Below are 17,988 nucleotides of genomic sequence, written 5' to 3'. Positions count from 1 at the left end.
TTCACTCCGGCTTCTTCTCAAGAGGATGAAGGGATGAATGGAATGGATGGGTGGATGGATGAGTGGAAGCACGAGATGTGAAGCAAGAAAAGGAACAAAGAGAAACGATGAAAAAATGTGCACGAGCATGCATGTGTGTGCATCTGAGTGCGCTCACTGAACACTACCAAAAAAAATCTCAGAAGAGTATTAAAGAGGATTTCACATAGCAAAATAATGAAATAATGAAGTGAATGTTTTCTGGAGGGAAGGTGTGGTGTCAGATTGTGTTTCTGGATAATCAGAGGCTTTGCCGTGAGATGTGCCTGGTTAAATCCTGCATTACAGTCAAAGCCGACAGCAGATGCTGCTCAACATGCTTCTGTGATACTGCACTGGAGATCTCAATATACATCTCTATCTTTCTCACACGCACAAACACAACCTGCTCGATTATGAAGTGACACATTCAAGCTGTTCCACCTACACACCAGGGATGGGCATTTTGGTCGTTTTGTCTAAACAGGTACGTGAAAGATGAATCAAGCAAGTTCTCAGGAGCAGAGGTGGGGGGTGTCTACACATCTGTGTGTGTTTTTTTTGTGTGCACGTTTTTAGACATGTACATGACACACATTAGAAGAAACAGTTATAATAATGGAAATTCTGTCATCATTTACTTACCCTCATGTCGTTCCAAACCTGTATGACTTTCTTCTGTGGAACAATAATACATTTTTGAAGAATATTCTCTATGTGAATGAGGACTGTGTGGAGTTAAAGAACGGAGCTTGAGAATCAAATCAGTCCAATTCATGAACAAATCATTTAGAATTTTTTTTTTAACTACATCAAATGAAGAATGATTGATTCATTCTGTAACTCGAACAGTTATCTCTCATGAAGAAAAGCTACATTGTATTATCAATGAATAATGATTAAAATAATTAATCATATGGCTTCAGAAGACAGATATACTTCTCTGTTAATTTCATGGTGTTTTTGTTATTAATGGAGCTTGACAGCCGCAGTTCTCATTCACATTTATTATATTCACCTGAACATTCACCTTTTCTGTTCCATGAAAGAAATACATCATACAGGTTTAGATCAAGATGAGTAAATAATGACATTTTAATTTTTCTGTGAACCATCCCTTTAACTGGACACACTCAAAATGTATGTCATTAGGTCATGACCATGTAATATACTATGTTAACAAAAAAAGAAGGTATTGCCAAAACAATATGCACTTCCATTTAAAAGTTTGGAGTCGGGAATTTTTTTTTAGGTTTCTGAAAGAAGTCTATTATGCTCACCAAGGCTGCATTTATTTGATAAAAAATACAGGAAAAACAGTAATATTTTGAAATAGTATTAAAGTTTTAAATAACTGTTTTCTATTTTAATATATTAAAATAGAAAACAGTTATTTAAAACTTTAATACTATTTCAAAATATTACTGTTTTTCCTGTATTTTTTATCAAATAAATGCAGCCTTGGTGAGCATAATAGACTTCTTTCAGAAACCTAAAAAAAAATTCCCGACTCCAAACTTTTAAATGGAAGTGCATATTGTTTTGGCAATACCTTCTTTTTTTGTTAACATAGTATATTACATGGTCATGACCTAATGACATACATTTTGAGTGTGTCCAGTTAAAGGGATGGTTCACAGAAAAATTAAAATGTCATTATTTACTCATCTTGATCTAAACCTGTATGATGTATTTCTTTCATGGAACAGAAAAGGTGAATGTTCAGGTGAATATAATAAATGTGAATGAGAACTGCGGCTGTCAAGCTCCATTAATAACAAAAACACCATGAAATTAACAGAGAAGTATATCTGTCTTCTGAAGCCATATGATTAATTATTTTAATCATTATTCATTGATAATACAATGTAGCTTTTCTTCATGAGAGATAACACTGTTCGATTTATAGTATGAATCAATCATTCTTCTTTTGAGTTGGATATTTTAGTTTGATGTAGTTAAAAGCTCCATTCTTTAACTCCTCACAGTCCTCATTCACATAGAGAATATTCTTCAAAAATTTACCCTTTATTGTTCCACAGAAGAAAGTCATACAGGTTTGGAACGACATGAGGGTAAGTAAATGATGACAGAATTTCCATTATTATAACTGTTTCTTCTAATGTGTGTCATGTACATGTCTAAAAACGTGCACACAAAAAAAACACACACAGATGTGTAGACACCCCCCACCTCTGCTCCTGAGAACTTGCTTGATTCATCTTTCACGTACCTGTTTAGACAAAACGACCAAAATGCCCATCCCTGGTGTGTAGGTGGAACAGCTTGAATGTGTCACTTCATAATCGAGCAGGTTGTGTTTGTGCGTGTGAGAAAGATAGAGATGTATATTGAGATCTCCAGTGCAGTATCACAGAAGCATGTTGAGCAGCATCTGCTGTCGGCTTTGACTGTAATGCAGGATTTAACCAGGCACATCTCACAGCAAAGCCTCTGATTATCCAGAAACACAATCTGACACCACACCTTCCCTCCAGAAAACATTCGCTTCAGTTATTTCATTATTTCTCTACGTAAAATCCTCTTTAATACTCTTCCGCGATACTTATTTTTTGGTAGTGTTCAGTGAGCGCACTCAGATGCACGCACACGCACGCTCGCGCACATTTTTTCATTGTTTCTCTTTGTTCCTTTTCTCGTGCTTCCACTCATGTGGTCCTCATCCATCCATCCATCCACTCATCCATCCACTCATCCATTCATCCCTTCATCCTCTTGAGAAGAAGCCGGAGTGAACGCTGCAGGTATTGTCACATCTCTCTAACAGTCTCTTTTTCTTTCTTTTCCTCCTTTTTTCTTTCAGTATTGTCCTGTCTTTCTTTTGGGAATTTTTGATTCTACTCTGTCTCTCTTTCATTTGTCTGTTAGCCTTAATTTATTATGGATCTGGGTGTTTTTTTTTTAGCAACAACTCTGTTGAACTGCACTGTCATTATGAACATAGTTAATGGTGCAGGAACGTTGTTAATGAAGGCAAAACATTTTATATTACATGGAAAACTATTAATATCAGCGTAAATTTGCTGGTTCATTGAAAGCTTAGAACTGAATTAGGTTGATGCCAAAAACTGCATTTTCAGCCAATTCTCTCGCTTAGAAGAATGAATGAGATATTATTGATGCAACTCAGTTTTTGCTACAGGGAGGTCCAGCCATCTGTAGCCTGGTGGAAGTCATCAGCAGTGAATCATCTGAACCTGGAAATGCATCTTCCCCCTTTATCAATCTGGTCATTTGCAAAGCCTGACTGATAAGGACTGCCGATTTCTGTCACTTTACACGCTGCAAGTTCGATTCTGTCCCCTCCTCGCGGGTCTTTTTCCACATTGTACTAATTTAAACCGTACATTTGCATCATCAACATGAGTGCATCACGCAGAGACCCTCCCCAGGGGGGGACTTCAATCTCTGTTCAAAAATGTGCAACAATGTGAGATCCCAATGGGGGACCAGAGCCTGTTCTATTTGTATGGAAGTCAAAGGAGGGCATGCCTGAATAAACTATTTTTGTAATGAATCAAACTGTTTATCACATAATAAATCGATTGCCTTGGTGGTAATCTTCAACATTTTGTTGTAACAGTTTGGAGAGAGCTATATTTGGAGATTGCCATGAAAAATTAGCAATTTATGAAAGAAGGTTTTTATATCCAGCATTACATATTAATTTCGCCAACATAAAATTCATATAAAGACACTATATCAGGGTCATTATGTGATTAACTTGAAAGACAAATATGACTAGGGTGATCATACAGGCCATTTTTACGGGACGCACCCTTACCAGGATTTCTATATTTACATTTACATTTAGTCATTTTGTTTGTTTCCAAATGCAATGACTTCAGTTTTTTCCTTGTTTAACTGAAGAAAGTTCTCGCACATCCAACTGTTAATTTCATCAATGCATTGGCAGAGGGAGTCAATGGGGCTGTAGTCATTTGGCGATAAGGCTAGGTAAACAAGGATGGGAGTGATATGTTCATATTTCCGTGTCCGGGTCACTTTTTTAAATTGGCATGTATATTTGTGTGTCGTCAGCGTGGCAATGAAACGCTATCCCATGTTTCGCAAGAATATTCGCATAAAGGTATCATATATAAAGAGAATAAAGTTGGAGCTAAAATGGATCCCTGCGAAACTCCACAAGCAAGATGCGCTGTGAAAGAAGCGAAATTATCAATGTTAACTGAAAAAGAACGGTTAGTCAAATAAGATATAAACCATTTTAGAACGTTTCCCTGCAGACCGATAGTGTTCTAAACGGGAAATAAGAATAGAGTGATTAATAGTATCAAACGCTGCTGATATTGCATGTTATTGGTCAAACTACTTTGGATGTTTTAGGCAATATAAAAATCAGGATGTGTCCTGTTTAAATGCACATATGGCCACCCTAAATATGACTCAAGTTGACCATGATTTTTTTTTTCAGGCTAAACACCCTCTTCTCTCTGCCATGAGTACTAACAGCATCTCTCTACCATTATAGCTAGCTAATGGCTTGGAACGAGAAGGTTTCACATATTGAAAAATTGTTCATTCCGTTTTTTTATTAACATATTATTATCCAAACTAATTCACTATTTAATGCATTGCAAAAGATGCAAAAAATGTGAGATGCTCACCGAAGTCCATTTCTGCAGAGTAAAACAGCAATGAGAAATGATTAGGAAGCAAATCATCATCAATAGCACATCAGTTATTCTGTATGAACCAAATCTGGAACGCCATTTTCAAAAAGGGACTTGAGTATGATTTCTTTGTGTATGCTTGAGTTCAGAAAACACCAATGAAATTCACTGAACTTTGACATCAAAGAGCTTGGGTCCTCACCAAAAATAGCTATAAAGCCTTGAAAAACAGGCCTGATTTAATGTGAAATTTACCAGTATGTTTAACCGGGCATATACAGTCTGCCTTGTAATGATTTTATCAAAGTGCATCATCACAATATCCTCTAATTGTACATTTAGATTTCCTTTGCCATCATCTAACACTGACTTAAAATTATTCTTTAAAAATTATAATAATAAATCAATAAAAAAACTATATAAATATCTAATAAACAAAGCTGTAGCATTGAAAATGATTGATTTTAGTTTTAATGTGATATTTTTAATGTATCAATACCAGCCAGTAATTATTTTAATATCAGTGCCTCCATAATTAATAATATTAAACAGTCCTATTTAACTGAAATGACCCCTGTAAAAGAGCTTTAGTGCTTTCTTCTTTTTCTGGGGGGTTTTTCTCTTTCACTTTCCCTCTCTTTGTTTCTATCTGTCTCTCTTTTCTCTCTGTCGCTCTCAGGGCTTCTTGTCGTGTCACTCAGCACTCACTCTGTTTGTCCTCCTTCATCCTCTCTGCTCTCATCTATTGCCCCCCGTTTTTTCTTCTCCTGAAGCGTGCGAGCGTCAGGGTGACTGTTAACTTGTCTTGTTTTGATGGAGTATTGTTTGAGAAGGAGACAGAGATCGTGCTGTGGGTGGGAGTGATGGATGTCGTTCACGCTCTCTGAGTCCAGGCAAAGTCACTGAAGCTTATGATAGACTCTTCGCTGAAATCTTGCTTTTGATTATTCATGTGTTTCCTTTCAAACAGAGAGGTCAGCGGCTCTTGGGGCTTCACGGTAGATGGAAAATGGCATTGTAGTAAATTGCTAGCCCATTACAAATATGCTTCACACATTATATGAACTGCTACCATTCAAAGGTTTGAGGTCAGTAAGATTTATTTTTTAAAGAAATTAATACTATTCAGCAGGGATGCATAACATTAATCAAAAGTGACCATAAAGACATTTATAATGTTAAAAAAGATTTCTGTTTCAAATAAGTGCTGTACTTTTGAACTGTATTCAACAAAGAATAAAAAACTATTCATCACAGTTTCCACTCAAATATTAAGCAGTACAACTGTCAACATTGATGATAATAATAAATGTAATAAATAAGTTTCTTAAGCATGAAATCATCATATTAGAATGATTTCTGAAGGATAGTGTGACACTGAAGACTGGAGTAATGAATGCTGAAAATTCAGCTTTGTCATCACAGGAATAAATTACATTTTAAAATATATTAAAATAGAAAACAGTTTTTTTTTAATTGTAATAATATTTCACAATATTATTGTTTTACTGTATTTCTGATCAAATGAATGCAGCCTTGATGAGCATAAGAGACTTCTTAAAAAACATGAAAAAAATCTTACTGACCTCAAACTTTTGAATGGTAGCATGCATAATGTGAAATAACAGGAAACAAGACCTGTGCTTCTTTTCGCTATATTTAAATGGGAAAAACAATCAGTAATTATCATCTTGTGTGAGATATTTTAGTTCAGTTCGCTTGAAAATGTCAAGGGCCCTATTAAAGAGAAGAAATCGCTTGAAATTGTTTCCAAAGATAAGCATTATTGTGCATTAGGGCTGGGAAAAAGATTCACACATTGCAATGCTTTCTCAAGGGAATCTGTAATCGGGAAAAAAAATAGATTTTAAATTTATAGTAATATAATTTTAAATAATGTTGTTTATAGAAAAAGCATGTGTAGTATTATCAGAGGGGTTGTGTTTTTGTCAGAGCAGCTGGTTGTGAATAATCGGGATTCACTTTTATTCAAGTATGCAAACTTTTCTCAAATCCAGATGAAAATTTGCATCAACCTGAATAGTTTTAGCACGGATTTCCATCAGTGATTCATGTCACATTTAAATTTAAGTATTCTGAGAACGTAACTTTTCAAATTCATATTGCACATTTCCATCTATTGTACAGTCTCCATATACAGCGAAGCGAATCACTAGGTCTTTTGTTACATTTCAAAATATTTGCAACTTTATGCCTTGTAGAGGACTGTTTTGTCATGTCATGTATTGCGCTATTCTATTGCGCTTTATACAATACAGATTGTGTCAAAGCAGCTTCTCGGAGATAAACAGGAAACTAGCAGAATCTATTATGGAAACTCAACTGGAGAAAACGTATTGTTTGTAATTTGCATTGTGACTCCCTGAATCAAAATCAGATTGTGAGGATTTCCAGTGTTACCGTACATGAATGACCTCTGCTGTGTTTGTAAAGATGTGGTGGGGATGAATAAGTATTATTTTTTTCAGTCTTTTGAGTTTCAGCTGAAGTCTCTCTCAAACTTTTCTCTGATTTTGCCTGGTCAGTATTGTTAAGACATCGGTTGTCATTCTGATTGTCCTCTTTGCACAGCTTTGACTATCTACCTGTCTTTCTGTCCATTTCTCAGACCCCACAGTGATGTCCACCCCTTTAGGAGTAGACCATGCTGTGATTGGTGGAGTGGTTGCTGTTATTGTCTTCATCATGCTTTGTCTCCTCATCGTCCTCGGCAGATACCTCATCAGACACAAAGGTACCACACACTCACACACGACCCTAATCAGACACAAAGAAATCCCTCGCTGTCTTTCACACACACACACACACACACACACACACACCTGGGGCGTCTGGAGGGCTTATAACCTTCTGGGACTGTTCAAATTCCTGACAGAGGGTCTGGCAGCATCCTGCCCCATCAGCAGCTTTTTTTTTAATGATTTTTTTATGGATTTTGTCTTGACAAACATTCTAGAAACTTGACTCAAAATCTCATTGTTGACTGGGACATTATACTTATAATGAACCACGTGTCTCACTGCAATGGAGCACCTAGAAAAAAAAACACGAGAAAAATGGGCTTGGAAAAAAAAAATGAAATGAAAATTTTTCTGAACACAGAATGAGAGAACAAAGTACAGGTACATACAAGGTTGCATGTCCTTGCTTTTATATAAATGCATATCAATTGCTCAGCATAAATACTGTATGTGATCAATATCTAATAGTAATTAATTTTTTTCATATTATATTCTACGCTTTTTAATATTTTCAAGATTTGAGATTTGAGTTTTTTTTTGCAGCAAATCCATTTCCATTTTCCTCTCTCTGACCTTTGGAATTGTAATTGCTACTGTACTAGGGCTGGACGATATGGCCAAAATTTATATCATGATATATTTCTTAATTTCGGTCGATAACGATATAATTCCGATATCGATATGAACACTATTTTAAAAAGCCTTGTAAAAACTGCCAAGAACGCCCACAACAGATGTCTGTGCCTACAGACTTATGAAAAATGAATTTGCCAAGTCTATGACACCTCATATAAAACCATATAATACCTTAGAGAAAAAAAACAGCACAAATACTTATTGAAAAGAATTATATCGCGATACATATTGATATTGAATTATTGTCCAGCCCTATACTGTACCTTTAAGATATCTATACGCAAATGACCTTTATTATCTCTGCTGATATAGTGTTGATGAAAGTAAATTTTAAAAGCAACATCCCTTTTAAAATCATTAAATTTTATGGAACGTAACACATTACTGTAGGTACTTTTGCATTTAAAAGTGTGTGAGTACATCTCTTACCTATCTCTTACTTTCCATTACAGCATAAATGTATTAACACAGGAATCATGGTCAAATAAATAAATAAATAATTGCATGCTCAAATGGAACATTGTTGACAAAATGTTGCCTTTTCTGTTCATTCTTGTTCCCAGTCTACAAAAAAAAAAGATAGTTGATTTTCATTAGAACAGCAGAGTTGACTGCATTCATTTTATTTTAAAAAAATTAAATAAATAAAAGATAAATATAAAATAAAAATACTGAATAAATTACTTGTATGTTACACCTTAACTCCAGTACTGGTACTTCTGTCATCATAACTGTGACACACTCTGAATGAGGTATTTTTTATAGTTTAGTGGACTAGGTGGACTAGTGAGGGAGTTCTGAAATTTAGATTTCTGTATAGTACATCAGTTTCTTTTATTTCAAAAATGCAAGAACAATTCTATCCCAGCTTATATCCCCTTAAAAACAGCTATTTTGCAGAGTGCAAGGCAGCAATTGACAGACTGACAGACTGTGTCACTGCACAGAGGGACACTGTAAACAGATCATCACAGCTGTGCTGCAGCTTTCCCTCTCAATCTATCTATGACTTACAGCGTACAGCTCAAGAAAAGCTGTCAGAAGCGATACATTTGGGAAAAACAGCCAGGGAAGAAATGCTGAACAAGGATTTAATGCAGCTGTGCATTGAAAGATCATACTGTATGTACTCTTTGGTGAGGTATTAATGTAAACAGTCGGTTAGGTCTTAAGTCAAACAGGTGAGAAAAAAATCAGGTATGCCTATGTATGTAAAAATGTTGGATCTTGATGTGTAAATACAGCCTAATAGTCTTCTCGCCAGAATATTAATTTGTTAAAGTGATAGTTCACCCAAAATTGAACATTTTGTCATAATTTACTCAACATCATGTTGTATGAATTTCTTTCTTCTGTTGAACACAAAAGAAGATATTTAGAAGAATGTTTGTACCCAAACAGTTGCTGGTAGCCATTGACTTCTGTAGATTTTTTTTTTTACTGTACTATGGAAGTCAATGGCTACCGGCAACTGTTTGGTTGCAAACATTCTTCAAAATATCTTCTTTTGTGTTCAACGGAAGAAACAGTTTATTTTTGGGTGAACTATCCCTTTAAGGTTAATTAAGCTGTGATAGTAATAGAAAACCCCAGTCTTCAAATTTTCTTTTTCTCTTACTGTTTACTAAAATTATTTTAATTAAATACTATATATAAATAATATTTTAAGTCTCTTATGTTCACCTACGGTGCATTTATTTGAACACTCTATGTAAAACAGAAATATAGTGAAATAATATTGTGTACTAATATTATTACAATTTAAAAACAATTTCAAATGTTTTCTATTTTAATATTTTTTTTAATGTAATTTATTACTGAGATGCAAAGCTGAATTTTGTCCTGATTTCCTGCTCAAGAAACATTTCTAATTATTATCAACATTGAAAACATTTATATTTAACTTTTTAAAAACATCAATACACACAACAAAAACTGTGAGAAAAAGAATCATAATGTAATAATAATATGCAGTATAATATAAAATAAGCATTCAACAAATCACTAAAAATATACAATTAATGAAGATGATATACAAATAGCAGTAACAAATAATACGGATAAAGTTGTGGTTTCACTCTCTCTCTGTCTCTCTCTCAGGTACATACCTGACTCATGAGGCGAAAGGTTCCGATGATGCTCCTGATGCAGACACAGCCATCATTAATGCTGAGGGTGGCCACTCTGGGATGGATGACAAGAAAGAGTACTTCATCTAGAGATCCATCCCTCTGCACCCTCTTCCTTCACATGCTTCAGTTCACTCAGCCTGACAGGGAAAAACAGGGATGGCAGAAGAGAAAGGATATATGTGAGGGAAAAAAACAAAACAAGTGTTGACCTGTTGGAACTGAAGGACCTCAAATACGCTTCGACACACAGGACAGGGATGTGAGAGTTGGCGCGTGGGCTCATTTACACACACACACACACACACACTATTTCTTCATTGCCATAATGACACATGAGCAAACACACATGACGAGATGTAAACAATAACAACAGGCAATATGACAGTGACCACACTTCCCTCGCCTCCCATGATTCCTTTCAAACGGTCCAGATGTACTCTGGCACATGTTGCACAGTGATATGTGCATGTATGAACTTTCAAGACACACGGTCTTCTCCCAAAACCTTTGAAAGACACACACTCGTAACAGGCACGCATGCAAACACACACCGAACAAAAAGTGTCTTAAACTGAATACAAAATTGAATGAATTTAAACCATTCAACCCTGCAATATCACTGACAGACACACACACACTCATATACATCACATCATTGTTACATTACATCACACACACACAGAATAACCAGGCAAAAACAGCAGCCCCTGCAACCATTGTATGGGACCCCGATATAAATTTATAAATACATATATATGATTATATAGCATCATTTTTACTCAGTGTGCTGTAAATATATCCTCCATCTCTCTCTAACCTCATTGTCTGATATTGCAGTATATACTCTCTGAGCCTGCCTGGTTTTCTTACATGCGTGGAAATGCCGAGTTGATAAAAAAAATATCTGGACTATAAAAAAAAAACATGGTGTTATGAAAACTTCAGTAATATTTGTATGAATTACGTTCTCTTCAAGTTTGATTTCTGGTGTTTACTGTTGGTGCAACAGTCTAGTGTCATTTCATCAACATAGGAAGATTATCATTATTACTATTATTATTATTATGAGGTCCTCAATCTAAATGTATTACATTGTGCACTGATGTATCATTGTATCAGGCCCAGTGATTTGCTCACTCACGCCACCTTCAGGAATGAATCTCCTCTGTTCTTCAGTGGCGGGACTCTAAGAAAAAGCAGGGTAACAAACTACTGCTCTCTTTCTCTTTCTCTTACTGATCATATTCCCACTCTCTTCCACAATTCTCTCCTGTCTGTTCTTCTCCTCTTACAGTCATAAAGCTAGATTATTTCTAGACTTATGCCATCATTGTAACCACAGACCATGGTGACATTTGGAGGGAGTTTGGGGGGGTAAATCGGTTGCATCATGCAATAAACTGAGGTGATTCTATTTAATAAAAAACAGTTGATTAATCATTTAATTTAATTAAATCTGGCTTATTAAAGGTGAAGTGTGTAATTTTTAGCATGTTAAACACCTTCCTCCTATCCAATCTTAATGCGAATAGACTGTAAATAAGTCATTTGTAGGTTGATTCCCTGTGGCGCTATCAAAACATTGCTCTGTTTGTTTGAGCATCCCGACCTCCTGACTTCTAATGTAAGCTCAACCAATGGCATGCAGTCTGATTCAGTTTGGATGCACACAAAATACACACTTTACTTTTAAATGTGTTGTGCGTAAATTTGTTGAAATGCATGAATTCTGCTTCACTATGTATCCAGTTGATTTTTTCCTAATCTGTACTGATCTGGTGACAGATTGGATTACAGAAAATGGCCAGTTGTCATATCTGAATCATGTATTCCTTTTCAAAAGCTGTTTTCTTAGAGGAGACGGTTAGAACGGTGACTTGGGGGTTGAGCTGTGGTGTTCATGCAAGTGGTGTATGTTTGAATCCGGCTTGTGACATTTTTCAATTCCATTCCCCTGGACTCTTCCCAACGTTTCTTGTCTTAAACATGGCAAATGGTCAAAAAAATAGAATGATATTTACATAGAGAAATGCACGTTTTATTGATAGTGTCATTGTGGCCCCAGTGAAAGGGACTCTTAAATCACATCTGTCATGTATATGGGAGTTTAGGCATGTTTTTGTTCACGTGGGATGATAGGGTCATTCGTTTAATGCATATGTAGGTCACAACTGAGTGGCAACTGACCAATTACAACTAAAACCAATCATCTACCTTCAGACTCCCTCCACATACCTCATTCATGCCCGCAGACAACGAGTTTCTGAGATAAGCAGTTCAATCGACTGCCACAAGATGGCGATAATGCATTTAATTTCCCACACATCTCTCTCTCTCTCTCTCTCTCTCTCCTGTACAAGCAGTAGAACTTCAAGTTAGCTATCAATCAACTCAGTGCTTAATTTTAAATTATGTTAATTCTCCTGTAGATGTGCATACTGTTGTTTGTAATTTTGTGGTCTTTTTTTTAATCATTTAATTTTTTATGATGCTAAATGTCTTAGACTGGAAAGTGTAGCTAGATTATAGTTTCCATGACTTCTGCCATTTTTTATGATTTGATGTGATTAGTGTTGCCTACACACTCAAGTGAGCACAGACACTAGCACATGTTTATTGCGTGTGTCTGTGTTTGCACACGTGGAAGATTTTCTCACTGGCCCACCAAAACAGATGCAGGAAACACTAAAAGTGTCATTACGGTTTGTTATTGGAGTTATGTTAGATTAATTTTTTTGAATGATAAGTCTTCCTTTTGAATAAAACTGCATATCATGTGGAGCTATTCATGTGTATGTTGATTTGTATTATGGCCGATGATGTCATCATCATTCTGTTTGTTTGATGGTCTGTTTAGACAGTATTTGCTTTTTGTTACAAAAAGAGATCTCTTGTTAACTTCAAAATAAATATACATTTGGGTTAACCTCATTTCAGCGGTTGTTATTGTTATTATAAAAACTGAGAATCATTTAGAATCATTTTTATATTATTTAAAACTAATATTTACATGAAAAGTGAAAATATGCATGTTTTTGCCCTAACTAACCCTACATTACTTACTAAAGTTACATTATAAATTCATAAACATTTCTAAAAAATCAAGCATTGATTTTTATTTTTATAAATTAGTTTTTTTTATTAATTTAAATCAACTTTAAATATAAAAAATACACATGTGGAATATTTTTTTCATATATTTCATAGATCACATATATTTGTTGGCATATATTTAAGAGTCTTGATTCAAAAAGACCTTTTTAACTGTTAATATAGGAATATGGGGCAAGTTGTCACAATGCCAACCTGCTGTTTATTGACAATCATTTGAGAATGCAGATTTTAAAGCTATTTTAAATAAAAATAACTTTTTCCACAGCCTACAGTGGGGAAAATATGTATTTGATCCCCTGCTGATTTTGTAAGTTTGCCCACTTACAAAGAAATGGTCTGTAATTTTTATAGTAGGTTTATTTTAACGTATAGAGACAGAATACCAACAAAAAAAAACATTATATAAAGGTTAGAAATTGATTTGCGTTTCAGCGAGTTAAATAAGCATTTGATCCCCAAGCAAAACATGACCTAGTACTTGGTGCAGAAACCCTTGTTGGCAAGTACAGAGGTAAGACGTTTTTTGTCCTTAAGGTTTCTTGGCTGTTGTTTGGCAACTCGAAGTTTCAGCTCCCTCCAAAGATTTTCTATAGGATTGAGGTCTGGAGACTGGTATGTTTCAGGTCATTGTCATGCTGGAAGACCCATCCATGACCCATCTTCAGTGTTCTGGCTGAGGGAAGGAGGTTCTCCTCCAAGATTTTACAGTACATGGCCCTGTCCATTTGCCCCTCAATGCGGTGAAGTCATCCTGTACCCTTAGCAGAAAAACAGCCCCAAAGCATAAGGTTTCCACCTCCGTGCTTGACTGGATGGTGTTCTTGGGGTCATAGTCAGCATTTCTTTCCCTCCAAACACGGCGAGTCGAGTTAATGCCAAAGAGCTCAATTTTTGTCTCATCTGACCACAGCACTTTCTCCCAAGCCTTCTCTGAATCATTTAGATGTTCTTTGGCAAACTTTAAACAGGCCTGTACATGTGCCTTCTTAAGCAGGGGGACCTTGTGGGCGCTGCAGGATTTCAGTCCATTGCGGTGTAGTGTGTTACCAATGTTTTGCTTGGTGACTGCGTATCTTATACACCTAACAAGCTGACATTAGGAGTAACTTCTTAAAGTGACAGGACTTTAAATGTTCCACATGGGCACATAACCAAACTGTGGGAGCCAGAATTCTTGCTGGTCGGTAGGGGATCAAATACTTATTTCACTCACTGAAATGCAAATCAATTTCTAACCTTTATATAATGTGTTTTTTCTGGATTTTTTGGGTTGATATAATTCTGTCTCTATCCGTTAAAATAAACTTACAATAAAATTACAGACCCTTAATTTCTTTGTAAGTGGGCATATTTACAAAATCAGCAGGGGATCAAATAAATATTTCCCCCAATGTATACAGTAAGTATTTAAAATGAAAAAATGTAATAGCAGAAAAATTATGAAAAAAATTAATGAAACAACATAAGTGCACTACAGAAAAAACAGGCTAGGTGTGGCCATAACACATAGGCTAAAGCACATGTGACAACTTGCCCCAACCTGCCATTGTGAAAAATATACTTGTCATGAGTGCACAGTAAAGCCTTTTACTAAAAATCCTTTTAGTAAAATCTACTTCCATAGTATGATATGTGTATTATATTCCCTTGTTTAGCCCATTGCTTTTCAAAAATATTATGGCATTTGTAGGCTAATTTGAAATGAGTGTTAACAAAAAAAATCAGAATTTATGACATTTGTGAACCCGGTGTTTGAAATCAGCATGCTAGAGAAGCCATTGTGACAACTTGCCCCTGTGACAACTAGCCCCAGTCTCCCCTATATATGTATAATAGGGACTGTTAATTCCCAACTGATCCTTATTTGAATAATAATGGTCTGATTGAACAGCTGGCAGATTTTAAAAGGTGAAAAATATGACATTTTATATCCTATGTGTGTAAATGATCTGTCGAGCTGTGACATTGAACAGCGTGTAAGGACGACAAACGCAGAGAGACATTATCAGCACGGGTTCGCGGGGTTTCAGAGTCCAGCGTGAAGAAGATGAATTGATGGTGTGTTTTCTGAGTGACAGAGGCACCGATGGGCTTCAGCATGACTTGCCTCTGGATTTTAACTTTGGCCATCTGTGTTCACAGAGGTAAGACACGAGCCGCCTTCACAAGCAACCAAATGACTTCATTCTAATGCGTCTGTCTCTCTGTCACACGCTCGCGCACAGCTGAAGGTGTTTTAACTTTGTTACTATGGTATAGGTTAAATAAGGCTTTGTTGTATGATCTCGTGTCATGGTTTTTAAATAGTAGGTTTTGGACAGTATCACCCACTGGTGACCTTATGCGCGTGTGTAAATTATTTTAAATGCTGTTCATTTTTGAGAGAAATCTCAGTTTTATAGACTCAGTATATTTCGGTTTTTTATGGCTGTTATTAATGGCAGCTTGCAGGATCATATGCGCAGCTCGCTTCTATGTAACGCAGTTCAGGGTCTCGTGCCTCCCGTCTTGCTCGCGTGCGCGTGACTGTGCAGTACAAAAACCGTTATCCGCGGCACGCATCACCGGTGACGGCGGTGATTGACTGGGAACAGACCACGGCTTGATGAGGTCCCGGACGAACGTGACTGTAGTGTAAAGTGTAGCAGTGAATGTGAAGTGAAGTGAATGAAAGGTGAGTTCCGCTTTGCTGCCAAGAATGAATAAAAAATAAAAATAAAATAAACGTGTTACTATGTGTGTGGGTGTGTGTGTGTGTGCAATTTTATATAGTTAGCAGTTATATATATATATATATATATATATATATTTTTTTTTTTAATTTTTAGATTTATATTGGCTAACTGTAACTTATTACTGTAGCTATATGGTTAAAATAATCTTATGTTTTAATACATGCATTGAAATATGTAAGACATGTTACACATGTTATATGTAACATATGTAAGGCATGTAATTCTAACAGAAAAATATTTTTAAAACATGTTTTTAGAAGTAAACATAATTAATTACCTTATACATTATGGAAAAATATATTTAGTTTAGTTTTACAAATATTGTTGAAATTATATGCAGTAGCCTATAATATGTTATTAGTAAGGAATAACTGCGAATTGTTTTATAGAGTATGGAGAAAGGGACATTCCCAGAATTCACAGTGGGAACACTTTTCTTTGGACTTTATTTAAAAAGTAGTAATAATAAAAATGTATTTATGGTAAGTTAATAGTTATTTATTTAAAGGGGTCCTATTATGCTCTTTTACAAAGTCTTGAGTTTGTTTTGGGGGTGTACTAGAACATGCTCTCATGCTTGGTGGTTCGAAAAACGCATAATTTTTTCACATAATTTACATTATTAAAATACCTTTCTCCCCAGTCTGGCACAAACGGCTCGATTAGTTCCGGCTTTAATGAAGGTCCGCCTTCCGAAAAACAAAATGTGTTGTGATTGGTTAGCTGTCCCAGTGCGTTGTGATTGGCGAACAGCTTAGACGGTGTTTCAGTACTGCCACGCCCCCTTGCTCCGTCTTTCAACAAAAGCTTTTGGGAATCCGGCACTTCTCACTCGTGATGTGGAAGCTGTCTTTAGTAAAATGCGCAGCACACAATAGCAAATTGGGGTTATAATGCTCAGGAACAGTTAAAAAATAAATTGCAACCACTGTTTCCTGACATCATCCGCTTTTGGAAGTCCAAACAAAGACATTTGGGCACGGAGGTGAAAAAAACAGCATTTCAGGCGGTCGCACACCGGACGAGAAGCGCAGCGTCGCATCGAGCCACGTCTTTAAAATTCAAATACTATTCAAATAATTTGACGCCCTAGGCGAAATCACCCCCCCAATTATATATATATATATTTCTTTTCAGACACCAGTTGCTTGACACATTCAAATTGGTTGTCATAGTAATGGCAAAAAACGCACACCTTTTGGACAAATCTGCCACAAATATTTGGACAAATGTGCCACAAAAGTGCCACAAATACTGCCTAAACAAAATACTGATTTTGTGCACTTTATTTACTGTACCAATATTTTAAATTGGCCTTTGAACTTAGCTTTATTGCATGGCAAAAAAAAGTGTTACCTTGCCAAAGCGCTGACAGAGCCCACTGATCTAATGGCATTGTTGAGCGCTCCAAATGCAAACTTTGCATGCAACAATCAGGCAGCAATTGACAGCACTCTGATCTAGTGGCATACAGGCATCGTCAGATTGACAGTACTCTAGCCCAATAATGTTGGGGGATCCAGTGGGGGTCTTCAGAGAGTCTCACTCTTCAGAACTCATATTTCAGGGTGACCGTGCCACTCTTTATCACAACCCTGCTAAAAGTGCCAGTACGTGCGCTCATTGGCGCCCCTTCAGCTGGTGGTGCCCTAGGCGACTGCCTAGCTCGCCTATGCCTAGAAACGGCCCTGAGTGTAGGCACACCGGCGGCGCCGTTCGGCGTCTGTCCACGGCGCCCAGCTACGTCGTGTTATACTTGTAAGAATTGTTCTAGACATGCCGAAAATTTTAAGCTACAGCACAGCAGCTCTTCTTCTTCGTTTTCTCTGATGCACTAATTCTGCAGCAGCACTTCTTCTTCATCGTCTCGTCTGATGCACTCAACCAAGCGTTCTAACCACAACCTCGCCCCTCCCCACCCCCCAACCATTCGAAT

At 36.4% G+C, this 17,988-nt stretch overlaps 2 protein-coding genes across 9 annotated transcripts in view; both read left to right on the top strand.

The window, feature by feature from the left end:
- Positions 1–12,715, top strand: part of cadm3 (cell adhesion molecule 3) — a 78,279-nt gene extending 65,564 nt beyond the window's left edge. For 3 of the 5 annotated variants that reach the window (XM_016241443.1, XM_016241441.1, XM_016241440.1), the window contains 3 exons: positions 2,763–2,783; positions 7,303–7,428; positions 10,172–12,715. In XM_016241443.1, the coding sequence (XP_016096929.1) occupies positions 2,763–2,783; positions 7,303–7,428; positions 10,172–10,290 (266 nt within the window). In that variant the 3' untranslated portion in view covers positions 10,291–12,715. Of the gene's footprint in view, positions 1–2,762; positions 2,784–3,181; positions 3,561–7,302; positions 7,429–10,171 lie in introns of those variants that run through there. The other 2 variants (XM_016241444.1, XM_016241442.1) reach the window with 2 other exon arrangements.
- A 2,606-nt stretch (positions 12,716–15,321) lies between these two features.
- The window catches only part of kirrel1b (kirre like nephrin family adhesion molecule 1b), a 39,604-nt gene continuing 36,937 nt past the window's right edge, over positions 15,322–17,988 (top strand). For all 4 annotated transcript variants that reach the window (XM_016241437.1, XM_016241435.1, XM_016241436.1 and 1 more), the window contains exon 1: positions 15,322–15,461. In XM_016241437.1, coding sequence (XP_016096923.1) covers positions 15,404–15,461 — 58 coding nt within the window. In that variant the 5' untranslated portion in view covers positions 15,322–15,403. The remainder of the gene's footprint in view (positions 15,462–17,988) is intronic.

The sequence above is a fragment of the Sinocyclocheilus grahami genome, unplaced genomic scaffold (genome assembly GCF_001515645.1).
Source record: "Sinocyclocheilus grahami isolate Dianchi unplaced genomic scaffold, SAMN03320097.WGS_v1.1 scaffold622.1, whole genome shotgun sequence".
Lineage (NCBI taxonomy): Eukaryota > Metazoa > Chordata > Actinopteri > Cypriniformes > Cyprinidae > Sinocyclocheilus > Sinocyclocheilus grahami.
Note: the sequence above shows the minus strand (reverse complement) of the source record. Positions and strands in the feature narration are given on the sequence as shown.